Source organism: Pseudophryne corroboree, chromosome 1 (genome assembly GCF_028390025.1).
Source record: "Pseudophryne corroboree isolate aPseCor3 chromosome 1, aPseCor3.hap2, whole genome shotgun sequence".
NCBI lineage: Eukaryota > Metazoa > Chordata > Amphibia > Anura > Myobatrachidae > Pseudophryne > Pseudophryne corroboree.
Window position 1 is genome coordinate 627,284,816 of NC_086444.1, and position 13,753 is coordinate 627,298,568.

Sequence of the window (13,753 nt, forward strand, 5' to 3'; positions counted from 1 at the left end):
TCTCGGCATTACAACTCTGCCGAGCAGCTACGTGGTCGGGGGAGAACACGTTTGTAAAATTTTACAAATTTGATACCCTGGCAAAGGAGGACCTGGAGTTCTCTCATTCGGTGCTGCAGAGTCATCCGCACTCTCCCGCCCGTTTGGGAGCTTTGGTATAATCCCCATGGTCCTTTCAGGAACCCCAGCATCCACTTAGGACGATAGAGAAAATAAGAATTTACTTACCGATAATTCTATTTCTCGGAGTCCGTAGTGGATGCTGGGCGCCCATCCCAAGTGCGGATTATCTGCAATACTTGTACATAGTTATTGTTAACTAATTCGGGTTATTGTTAAGGAGCCATCTTTAAGAGGCCCTTTCTGTTGTCATACTGTTAACTGGGTTTAGATCACAAGTTGTACGGTGTGATTGGTGTGGCTGGTATGAGTCTTACCCGGGATTCAAAATGCCTCCCTTATTGTGTATGCTCGTCCGGGCACAGTACCTAACTGGAGTCTGGAGGAGGGTCATAGGGGGAGGAGCCAGTGCACACCACCTGACCTAGTAAAGCTTTACTTTTTTGTGCCCTGTCTCCTGCGGAGCCGCTATTCCCCATGGTCCTTTCAGGAACCCCAGCATCCACTACGGACTCCGAGAAATAGAATTATCGGTAAGTAAATTCTTATTTTATTTGTTAATATTTATAATATAATTAGTGAAATTGGTATGTTGTGTTATTATGTGGTATTTAAAACGTATTCTTAAACATTCTTAGTGTAGGAAATTATACTAATAATGGATAAATAGGATTTCTCTGACGTCCTAGTGGATGCTGGGAACTCCGTAAGGACCATGGGGAATAGCGGCTCCGCAGGAGACTGGGCACATCTAAAGAAAGCTTTAGGATCACCTGGTGTGCACTGGCTCCTCCCCCTATGACCCTCCTCCAAGCCTCAGTTAGATTTCTGTGCCCGACGAGAAGGGTGCACACTAGGGGCTCTCCTGAGCTCTTTGTGAAAGTTTTAGTTTAGGTTTATTATTTTCAGTGAGACCTGCTGGCAACAGGCTCACTGCATCGAGGGACTAAGGGGAGAAGAAGCGAACTCACCTGCGTGCAGAGTGGATTGGGCTTCTTAGGCTACTGGACATTAGCTCCAGAGGGACGATCACAGGTTCAGCCTGGATGGGTCACCGGAGCCGCGCCGCCGTCCCCCTTACAGAGCCAGAAGAGCGAAGAGGTCCGGAAAAATCGGCGGCAGAAGACGATCCTGTCTTCAGATAAGGTAGCGCACAGCACCGCAGCTGTGCGCCATTGCTCTCAGCACACTTCACACTCCGGTCACTGAGGGTGCAGGGCGCTGGGGGGGGCAGCGCCCTGAGACGCAATAAATCGATAAAAAAACCTTATATGGCTAAAATAAATGCATCACATATAACTCCTGGGCTATATGGATGCATTTAACCCCTGCCAAAACATACAGAAAAAGGATGATAGGCTCCGCCCCTTTCTCGGCGTCCTTATCTCCTCAGCACACTGGCGCCATTTTCCCTCACAGCTCAGTTGGAGGGAAGCTCCCTGGCTCTCCCCTGCAGTCACTACACTACAGAAAGGGGTTAAAAAAGAGAGGGGGGCACAAATTAGGCGCAGTATATAACAATACAGCAGCTATAAAGGGAAAAACACTTATATAAGGTTATCCCTGTATATATATAGCGCTCTGGTGTGTGCTGGCAAACTCTCCCTCTGTCTCCCCAAAGGGCTAGTGGGGTCCTGTCCTCTATCAGAGCATTCCCTGTGTGTGTGCTGTGTGTCGGTACGTTGGTGTCGACATGTATGAGGAGAAAAATGATGAGGAGACGGAGTAGAGTGTCTGAAATAGTGTTGTCACCCCCTAGGGGGTCGACACCTGAGTGGATGTACTGTTGAAATTGCGTGACAGTGTCAGCTTTGTATAAAAGACAGTGGTTGACATGAGACAGCCGGCTACTCAGCTTGTGCATGTCCAGACGTCTCATACAGGGGCCCTAAAGCGCCCGTTACCTCAGATACAGACGCCGACAGGGGTACTGACTCCTGTGTCGACGGTGAAGAGACAACCGTGATTTCCAATAGGGCCACACATTGCATGATTGAGGCAATGGAAAAAGTTTACACTTTTCTGATAATATGAATACCACCAAAAAAAAAGGGGTATTATGTTTGGTGAGGAAAAACTTCCTGTAGTTTTCCTGAATCTGAGAAATAAAATGAGGTGTGTGATGATGCGTGGGTTTCCCCCCGATAACAATTGATATTTTCTAAAAAGTTATTGGCAGTATACCTTTTCCCGCCAGAGGTTAGGGTGCGTTGGGAAACACCCCCTAGGGTGGATAAAGCGCTCACACGCTTGTAAAAACAAGGGCTCTACCCTCTCCTGAGATGGCCGCCCTTAAGGATCCTGCTGATAGAAAGCAGGAGCGTATCCTAAAATGTATTTACACACATACTGGTGTTATACTGCGACCAGCAATCGCCTCAGCCTGGATGTGCAGTGCTGGGTTGGCGTGGTCGGATTCCCTGACTGGAAATGATATCCTAGATAAGGACAGTATATTATTGCCTATAGAGCAATTAAAAGATGCATTTCTATATATGCAGGATGCACAGCGGAATATTTGCCGACTGGCATCAAGTATAAGTGCGTTGTCCAATTATTCCAGTAAAGTGGTCAGGTGATGCGGATTCCAAACGGCATTTGGAAGTATTGCCTTAAAAGAGGGGATGTACCCCAGGTCGCCTCTCAAAATAAGACGCCGTATTATCAGGCGCAGTCCTGGTTGGCAAGCGGACAAAAGGGTTCCTCTTTTCTGCTCGTGACAGAGGGAGAGGAAAATGGCTGCAGAGATCAGCCAGTTCCAAGGAACAGAAACCCTTTTCCGCCGCTGCCAAGCCCTCAGTATGACGCTAGGGCTTTACAAGTTCAGGCACGGTGGGGTCCCGTTCTCAATGAATTTCAGTGCGCAGTGGGCTCACTCGCAAGTAGACCCCTGGATCCTTCAGATAATATTTCAGGGGTACAAATTGGAATTCGAGACGTATTCCCCTCGCCGTTTCCAAAAGTCTGTTTTACCGACGTCTCCCGCTGACAGGGAGGCAGTTTTGGAAGCCATTCACAAGCTGTATTCCCAGCAGGTGATAATCAAGGTACCCCTCCTGCAACAGGGAACGGGGTATTATTCCACACTATTGTGGTACCGAAGCCAGACGGCTCGGTGAGACCGATTTTAAAATCTAAAATCTTTGAACACTTGCATACAGAGGTTCAAATTCAAAATTGAGTCACTCAGAGCAGTGATTGCAAACCTGGAAGAAGGGGACTACATGATGTCTCGGGACATCAAGGAGGCTTACCTTCATGTCAAAATTTACCCTTCTCACCAAGGGTATTTCAGGTTATGGTACAGAACTGTATCAGTTCGGACGCTGCCGTAGGGATGGTCCACGGCACCCCGGGTCTTTACTGAAGTAATGACCGAAATGATGATATGCCTTCGAAGGAAGGGAATTTTAGTTATCCTTTACTTGGACGATTCCCTGATAAGGGTAAGATCCAGGGAACAGTTGGAGATCGGTGTAGCACTATATCAGGTAGTGTTGCGGCAGCACGATTGGATTTTCAATATTCCAAAATCGCAGCTGGTTCCGACGACTTGTCTTCTGTTCCTAGGGATGATTCTGGACATAGTCCAGAAAGAAGGTGCTTCTCCCGGAGGAGAAAGCCAGGGAGTTATCCGAGCTAGTCAGGAACCTCCTAAAACCGAACCAAGTCTCAGTGCATCAATGCACAAGGGTTCTGGGTAAAAATGGTGGCTTCCTACGAAGCAATCCCATTCGGCAGATTCCACGCACAGTGGAACCTTCTGGACAAATGGTCCGGGTCGCATCTTCAGATGCTTCAGCGGATAACCCTGTCACCAGGGACAAGGGTATCCCTCCTGTGGTGGTTGCAGAGTGCTCATCTTCTAGAGGGCCGCAGATTCGGCATTCGGGACTGGGTCCTGGTGGCCACGGATGCCAGCCTGCGAGGCTGGGGAGCAGTCACACAGGGAAGGAATTTCCAGGGCTTATGGTCAAGCCTGGAGACATCTCTTCATATAAACATTCTGGAACTAAGGGCCATTTACAATGCCCTAAGTCAAGCGAAACCCCTGCTTCAGGGTCAGGCGGTATTGATCCAATCGGACAACATCACGTCAGTCGCCCACGTAAACAGACAGGGCGGCACGAGAAGCAGGAGGACAATGGCAGAAGCTGCAAGGATTTTCGCTGGGCGGAGAATCATGTGATAGCACTTTCAGCAGTGTTCATTCCGGGAGTGGACAACTGGGAAGCAGACTTCCTCAGCAGACACGACCTTCACCCGGGAGAGTGGGGACTTCACCCAGAAGTCTTCCACCTGATTGTAAACCGTTGGGAGAAACAAAAGGTGGACATAATGGCGTCCCGTCTAAACAAAAAAACTAGACAGATATTGCGCCAGGTCAAGGGACCCTCAGGCAATAGCGGTGGACGCTCTGGTAACACCGTGGGTGTACCAGTCAGTGTATGTGTTCCCTCCTCTGCCCCTCATACCAAAAGTACTGAGAATCATAAGAAGGAGAGGAGTAAGAACTATACTCGTGGTTCCGGATTGGCCAAGAAGGACTTGGTATCCGGAACTTCAAGAGATGCTCACGGACGAACCGTGGCCTCTACCTCTAAGAAAGGACCTGCTCCAGCAAGGGCCTTGTTTGTTCCAAGACTTACCGCGGCTGCGTTTGACGGCATGGCGGTTGAACGCCGGATCCTGAAGATCCCTACCCTGGTCAAGGCCAGGAAGGACGTAACCGCAAAACATTATCACCGCATTTGGCGAAAATATGTTGCGTGGGGTGAGGCCAAGAAGGCCCCTACAGAGGAATTTCAACTGGGTCGTTTCCTCCATTTCCTGCAAACAGGACGGTCTATGGGCCTAAAATTAGGGTCCATTAAGGTTCAAATTTCGGCCCTGTCGATTTTCTTCCAAAAAGAACTGGCTTCAGTGCCTGAAGTTCAGACATTTGTAAAAGGGGTACTGCATATACAGTCTCCTTTTGTGCCTCCAGTGGCACCTTGGGGATCTCAATGTTGTGTTGAGTTTCCTAAAGTCACATTGGTTTGAACCACTCACCACTGTGGACTTAAAATATCTCACATGGAAGTGACGAGTTAGCCCTGGTTTCAGCCAGGCGGGTGTCAGAATTGGCGGCTTTATCATATAAAAGCCCTTACTTAATATTTCATTCTGAAAGGGCAGAATTGAGGACTCGTCCTCAAATTTTCTACCTAAGGTGGTTTCTGCATTTCACATGAACCAACCTATTGTGGTACCTGCGGCTACTAAGGACTTGGAGGATTCCAAGTTGCTTGACGTGGTCAGGACCCTGAAAATACATGTTTCCAGGACGGCTGGAGTCAGAAAATCTGACTCGCTGTTTATCCTGTATGCACCCAACAAACTGGGTGCTCCTACTTCTAAGCAGACGATTGCTCGTTGGATTTGTAGTACAATTCAGCTTGCACATTCTGTGGCAGGCCTGCCACAGCCAAAAATCTTAAAATGCCCACTCCACAAGGAAGGTGGGCTCATCTTGGGCAGCTGCCCGAGGGGTCTCGGCTTTACAACTTTGCCGAGCAGTTACTTGGTCAGGAGCAAATACGTTTGTAAAATTCTACAAATTTGATATCTTGGCTGAGGAGGACCTGGAGTTCTCTCATTCGGTGCTGCAGAGTCATCCGCACTCTCCCGCCCGTTTGGGAGCTTTGGTATAATCCCCATGGTCCTTACGGAGTTCCCAGCATCCACTAGGACGTCAGAGAAAATAAGAATTTACTTACCGATAATTCTATTTCTCCTAGTCCGTAGTGGATGCTGGGCGCCCATCCCAAGTGCGGATTGTCTGCAATACTGGTACATAATTATTGTTACCAAAAAATTCGGGTTATTGTTGTAGTGAGCCATCTTTTCTAGAGGCTCCTCTATTATCATGCTGTTAACTGGGTTCAGATCACAAGTTGTACAGTGTGATTGGTGTGGCTGGTATGAGTCTTACCCGGGATTCAAAATCCTTCCTTATTGTGTACGCTCGTCCGGGCACAGTATCCTAACTGAGGCTTGGAGGAGGGTCATAGGGGGAGGAGCCAGTGCACACCAGGTGATCCTAAAGCTTTCTTTAGATGTGCCCAGTCTCCTGCGGAGCCGCTATTCCCCATGGTCCTTACGGAGTTCCCAGCATCCACTACGGACTACGAGAAATAGAATTATCGGTAAGTAAATTCTTATTATTAATTTTAAAGTGCAATAATGGGGTTTAAACAAATCCTTGCAGGAACTCTAAAACATGTCTAATGGACAATAATATATAATTTAACATAAGACCATATTTTATATTATGGCTGCTATGAGCGAAGGGTGACATATAACCAGTAATATTTTTCAGCAAGAACCAGCATGAACTCCGTTACTGAACCTCTTATTAAATGACATAATTGGGAACTGGGTTTCTGAACCTGTCCTGGGCCAAAATGTATTTTACATAAGAAAAGATTTCTTTTAAAGTCCATGTTCAGCGCCTTATTTTCTAAAAACTATCACTTTTTTTTTTAATAGCTCCTTCACCCAGACCTGTAATTCCTATACATAATTTCCACAATATAATACTGCATATAACTATAAAGAGTTAAGGGATATGTATGAACCATTCTAAACATTAGAGGTTACCCATGGCAACCAGCTTCTGCCATTCATTTTATAAAATGTGCATGATAAATATAACTTAAACCTAACTGGTTGCTTTGGGAAAAGTCTCCACTCTAGAAGGTTTGAGGCATCTCCCCCTAAATTACTTTTAAGTTTTTTTTCTAATTTTAATTGTATCCTGTAATATATAAAATCTGAATTTGTATGTTATTTTATAATACGTATAATCCCACAAGGTGTATAGTCAAATGACATTCTAGTAAAACATAATTACACTTGCCCCTGGATTGCTCTCTGACTACGTTACTAGGCCACACCAGCAACAGATACTGATGTATACACCGCCTGGCTCAACCTTTGACAGCTCTATGCTGCAGCTCTTGGCACTTCCGCATTGGGGGGAGGGAGCTCTACGTACAACGTCCGTGCGTGACGTGCGTGCTGCCCAAAGGAATTGTGACGCAAGGACGTCGCCTCTGTGGCGTCACAAAGCGTGCGGCGGCGAATTTCCCGTCGTGCCTCGGGGCTCCCGGTCGCTCCACTCCAGCTGGAGAGACGCGTCTGGGAGTCTCCGGTATCCAGGGCTCCCGGTACCCGCCGGGCAACTGTGTCCCTCCCTCTCCGGGAACATGCCGCGCCGCCCTCCGCAGTGATCCCCGGACAGAGGCAATGACAGCGGCTCCGGTATCCCCGCGGGAGATCAGGGAGAGGCTGCTGCAGGCCATCGATCCGCACAGCAATGTGAGTGGCGGGGCCGGGGTGCTGGGCGGGCGGGTGGCTGGCAGTTGTGGGGGGACCGGGAAGCCCGACAGCAGCGGCAGTGTAGCGGGAGAGGACGGCTCAGCACACAACGGCCGGCTGTGTCCGCTCACCCCCAGGGCACGGGACCCGTAGCGTCCGCTTACGCTCTCCCCAGCACCTTGACAGCCCGGGCAGCGACATAGCCGACCAGCAGTGAGTGACAGCAGGTGTCTAGCATGTGCGGGGCCGGCCCGAGGACCTGTTGCTGGGGGCGGGTGAGTGCGCACGGGCAGCACCGCCGGCAAGTGGAAGACTTGGCCCGTACAGAGCCCGGTGACTGTGATCGCGGGTGAGCCCTGGTGCTGGGGGTCCTGTCCTCTCCCTCGTGCCCCACGAGGGGCCCGGTACTCGTTCCCTGCCCACGCCCAGCACTGGTGTCCTGTAACTTTCAGGAAAGACCGAGGCTGAGGCCTAGCTCCGGCCGGTCAGATGCAGCTTGCCCTTGGAGGAGGAGCCCAGCTGGCAGGGAGCGGGTGATAAGTGCAGTCAGTGTGCCCGGTGTGTGTGTGTACATGGGGGGGAAGTCGTACAGGGTGACCTGGCGTCATCACTAGTGCAGCGTGTGTTCTCTTCCTGACCCCCCCCCCCCCCCACACATGCCTGTGTCACCCTGTGCTCCATATGTGCGGCATCAGTGCTGTGTGTAAATTACCTAGGATTGTGCCCACTAACATGTACATGAGCAAAGCTTTCTAACACTTTGCTCCAAGCCTGTCACTGTAGGTATGCTGGGCACTATCGCTGTGTGGCTCTGACAGTCATTACTGCTGTTGGTCAGTTGTTTGGCATCTTTACCTCATTGAGATCTGTATAATCGCATCAGAGCACAGCGTCTTCAGTGTCCAAAATACATATCTGTTTAGTTTGTATTTTATTTGCGTGCCATTTGGTGTTGAAGGCATTGTGTTCCCAGCCTTAACGCGCAGTACAATGTTCAGTAAAGTTTTATTTTGTATTGCTGTAGATATTCATTAAATGTTTGTCTCCCTAGTAGGTTTTTTAAGGTCTATGAATTAATGGCTGGCAAGACCAGTGTGCATGAATATTTAAATAAAACATTGATTTTGTGACTTTAAACCATTCATATTAACGCTTCCTGTCAATTCTAGCATCCACAGTACCCCCAATATAGCTCATATGCTTGTTGATAGACATTACAGCAGATATGAAAGTAAATTAGTAAGGCTGGCCATAGACTGACACTGCAGATGATCCAAAGCAAAAGACAAGGGGAGGAGCAATGGACAATAACCATCATGCACAGTGTATAAATATTATAACTTCACAGTACGGATTTAGCTGAACACTGATCGACAGTTTTACTAATTAAACTATTTGAACTATTTTATTTTACTGTGTTAGTCTTTCATGTCCATACACTGATGATCATTCAGAATGGACGTTTCATCATCGGAACAATTATCATTCATTGTATGATCAGTTTAAGAAATGTTATCTGTAGGACGTTGGCAACATTAGTTATGTCTTTGAAGATGAGGAGGCACAAAAATGTAGTGCATGTGTCCGGACTATTACGTATTTTATAGTGGCATGTTGCTTGTATTGACATTGGCTGCTGTTAGGATGTATATTAAAGAAATAGTAGTAATGTGTCATATATTAGCATACTTTTAATGGTACATCCTAGAGTATAGGGTGCCGAATTGGGCCAAACTGCAAGTAAATGACTGTTCTTGCCTGCTTTATCATCTGTTTGGTCCACCTGCACACAAAGGGGGCACTTCAATTAGTGCCGGTAGCTACTTTCTAAAGTAACTAGGCACTCTTGAATTGTTTTGGGCGCCCAGTCCAAAGACTGCACTTAACGCAGATATCTACTCGCACCCTCCTAAGGTGCGACAGAGAACAGTGTAAAGTAGAACTTTAGGGCTGGGTGAGAGTGTCAGGCGTGCCTTAACTATAGCGCATTCAGCATGGCTAATCCCATGCATTTTGGGCTTGAATGCAGGCATCGTTGGTCACACAATTGAGTCGCTACCTTTACATGTTACTTTACATGACAGCTACAGCACCCAAAATAATTGAATCACCCTCAATATTTGCTACATTTATGATTCTGCACAATGTTTGTGTGTTGTATATTAGAGAAACTGCACTCTAATGAGCATTATGGCAGCTGAGATAAGGTAAAGAAAAGATGTATACAAGTAAGAACAGAAATAGCTAACTTTTGGGGCTATCTACTAAGCCTTGGATGGAGATAAAGTACCAGCCAATCACCTCATAACTGTCATTTTTCAAACCCAGCCTGTGACATGGCAGTTAGGTGATTGGCTGGTACTTTTTCTCCGTCCAAGGCTTAGTAAATGGACCCCTACATTTTTAAAGTGCTAACAGGCATATTTATCAATATTATTTTTCTGAAAATAATGTGAAAAGGATGTTTGTATACCTTTTTTACATTATTTTAGTATCACCTGTACTAAAGGTCCAAGTCCTTAAATTCGCTTTTTTTTTTTTTTTCTTAGTAATCGTAGGGGTCGATTCAATTCACTGACAGCTGAATAGCGCCGGCAGTTTGCTCCCGGCGCTATTCAATACAGCGACGAGTGACCCTCAATTGTCGGGAATTCTTCTCTCATCCCCAGGGGATGAGAGAAGAAACCCAACAAAAGTGCTGCCGCGAGGCTGATTCTGTCGGGAATCGGCCTCGCGCCGGGGAGTTAATTTGGAGAATGCCCGTTCTCCCGACAATTCAACCTGTTTAGTCGATGAGGACGGGCCATCGCCGACTTAACTGGAGCTGAATTGAATAGCGTCGGGAGCTAATTCCCGGTGCTATTCAACTGTCGCTGAATAGAATTGACCCCATATTGCATTTCCCACACTTGTAATGAATTTATTTAAAAAATTTACTAAATTTATTTAAAAAAAGAAAAATAGTGCTGTGATAATAATGCTGTCTTGAGATAGTGTTATCAGGGCTTCCCTCTGGTTCCAGTATCCTTGTGCAGCCTTCTCTGGCAGCTGGCAGTGAAAGCTGTGCTCAGATCTTGCCCCTGTGCTGATCACTGTGTAAACATAAATAAATACTTACCTGCACACAGGGACTGGAGATTGGTGAGCTCCAGCCATCTGTTCCTGTGCTGCTGCTGTGATTTCATCATCTGATCCGCAAAATGAGCTGAGAAGCTGCAAAGTGCTGGCATTTCCGTTCACTTTACTGATGATAGTGGTCACAGCAGCAGCACAGCACACCAGATGGGCAGAGCTCACGATCACCATTTCTGGGTGCTGGTTAAGTGTAAGCTACGGGGTAGTCTTGTGGTAGCTGGCAACTCATGCCCAGTTACACTCAATATTTTTCATGAAAAATACCATGTGTAGTGAGGTACGCCTATTCACAGGGACTGCTTTCTAACAAGCTCTGCCCCTTCATCCGATAATCGATACATCCTTGCGATGTATTCAATTATCGGAATGCGATAATAGTCAAATCTATCACAACCTATACTCATCTGAAATGCATATTGTGATAGACCTGTAAAACAAAAAAAATAACTATACACCATACAGTTGGCAACTAAAGCTTATTTTAAAAACATAAAGGGCCCACAGACAACATTCAAGAAGCAATAAATGCATGAAATTAAGCTTGCTACTGTATATAGGACATAATAGGTAATGTGTGTACTAAGAGTTATATAGGGACACTGCAAGAAGCATGATACAAGGATGCACATGTGCATGAGGTAAATGCTACACCAGCATATGAAAATCACTACACTAAATTACTTACCGTAGATTAGTGGTTCCCAAAATGTATGCGTTGCACCCTGGGGTTCCTCAGGACACTTGCAGGGGTACCCTGTGTTGTTGGTCCAGGACCAATTCAAATTATTTATGGTCAATGTAATAGGCAAAACCAGTGCTGATGGCTTCCTATCATAAAATTGACAAACAGAAGCGAATCCTGTCCCTCACCACATAACTGACCCTAAGGATCTTATATAAAGACAACCTTAATTTAATGTTTTTCTAAAATTCACAGTAAGAAGCTTTTGGCCTGGGGGTGCAGTGAAAATAATCCTACTACTCTAGGGCGCCGTGATTCAAAAAAGTTTGGGAACCACTGTACTAGATGTCTTTTTATTTATTTTTTGTAATTTAAATGCACCATTCATCCAGTTCAAATTTATGAATGTTTGACTTTGTTGTAATACTTTTATAATTGACTTTAAGTTGTGTGCAAATGCTTAGAGCTGTGGGTGATGTCCCAATCAAGTTTCATGTAGATAGCTAGTACAGTATTTATCATAATCTGCCCTTAGGACCCCTGACAGTTCATGTTTTCCAAGCCACCTTAATCTTTTAAAATCTGATTTTTAAGCTGGAAACGGGCCTAAATGACGGTATGACCTGGCAATGTGATGTATCTCCATACACCAGTGGTTCCCAAACTTTGTTGAATCATAGCACCCTAGAGCATCAGAATTTTTTCACAGGACCCCTAGCCAAAAGCTTGAGAAATTTAGAAAGAAATATTAAATTAATTAAATTGTGTTTAGATGTCATCCTTGGTTCAGTTGAGAGGAGAGCTTCTGGTTGTCCACATTTTATGGTTGAAAGCCACCAGCAATGGCTTTGCCTATTACATTGACCATACATTATTTTAATTGGTTCTGGACCACCAACCCTGGGCACCCCTGCAAGTGCTTTGAGGCACCCCACTGCCATACACACTACACGATGCATCGAACAAGATCATTGCATGCTTCATGTAACAATACCGCGGTGTCCATGGAATCATCCCATTGGATGTGTAGAACATTCACTGTAACCACCCAATTCTGATTTTAAGTGCATTTAAGGGTACACACTATATGATGGTTGTTGCAATCTGTTGTGGATTGCAACATCATCCACTATATCTTGTAGTGTGTACCCAGCGATCTGGAAAATTGGAACGGTTAAGGTGTATACACACGGTGAGATCCCTGCTATGCCTGATTTTGACTATGCGATTTCCCTTGAACTCCCCCAGAGAGCACAGATTTTGACTATCTATCTGTGCTTGAGATTTCGTCTCTGTACGATTTTGACAATGCCAATTTTGACTATACTTTGTGCTAGATAGTACACTAGATAGACTGTGCAAGCAAGTCAATCTTGACTATCTAGCCTTACGATACCGACCCCGCGGCACTGCGCATCGGGATCAAATCGGTATCGCAAGCTGCCTAATAGGCCCTGCACACTGGGCGATATGAGTGAAAGATATGAACGATCTCATTCAATAATGAACGAGATAGCGTTCATATCTTTCAGTGTGGAGGCACCAGCGATGAACAGTGCGCGGCCCCGCGCTCGTTCATCGCTGGTGCCCCGTCGCTTGTACATGCAGGCCAATATGGACGATCTCGTCCATATTTGCCTGCACTGCTATGGAGCTGGGTGACAGGGGGAGTGAAGTAATTTCACTCCCCCTGTCACTGCCCCCCGCCGCCGGGTTGCCCGTATCTGCCGTCGGGCAGCTCGGCGGCGGATCGCATAGTGTGTAGGGTCCTTAACACCTTGAGATGTGCACTAACTTTCCTTAAGATTTTGACTATATAGTCAAAATTTTACAATGTATCTCACCGTGTGTATACACCTATAGGGGTCCTGATGCCGGAATTGAGAAACACTGGTTCAGTAGAATGGTGTTTGTTTTTTTTTTTGTGTTTTTTTTTTTTGTGTTTTTGTTTTTTTCTAGTAGAAAGCTTTTTTTCACGTCACCCCCTAAGACAAAAGCTTGTTGTTCATACATTCAAAACAATATTAAATGAAGTGAATTGTGCTTAAGCATCATCCTTTAGGTACAGCCATGTGGAGGTGGACAGCGTTAAGTTTCAGTTTGTACACATTTTATGATTGTCAGCCACCAACACTGGTTTTGACTGTTGCATTGACCATAAATTTGATTTGGTCCTGGACCTCCAACTTATGGCACCCCTGCGAGTGCCTTGCAGCATCCAGTTTGGGAACCATTGATTTGGAAAATACATTCTGAAAGGGTCCAAAGTATCATTTGTTGTTTCTTCTCTCCCCATGTTTCATGCGTGCAATGTCAAATTCTTATGCATAATGTGAGGATGGTTTCCATGTCTAATTGTGGAGCTGTATGGTTGGTTAGATTCACAATATTGCCTACCTGATATTAAGACTTGCCGGTTTATATAATGTATATTCTTTTCCTTGTTTTATGCTT

General features: G+C 46.0%; 1 protein-coding gene across 1 annotated transcript in view; it reads left to right on the plus strand.

Annotated features, from left to right (window-relative positions):
* Positions 1 to 7,195: 7,195 nt before the first annotated feature.
* MED26 (mediator complex subunit 26) overlaps positions 7,196 to 13,753 on the plus strand; it is a 118,278-nt gene continuing 111,720 nt past the window's right edge. The window contains exon 1 of the mRNA XM_063914506.1: positions 7,196 to 7,482. Within this exon, the coding sequence (XP_063770576.1) occupies positions 7,411 to 7,482 (72 nt within the window). The 5' untranslated portion in view covers positions 7,196 to 7,410. The remainder of the gene's footprint in view (positions 7,483 to 13,753) is intronic.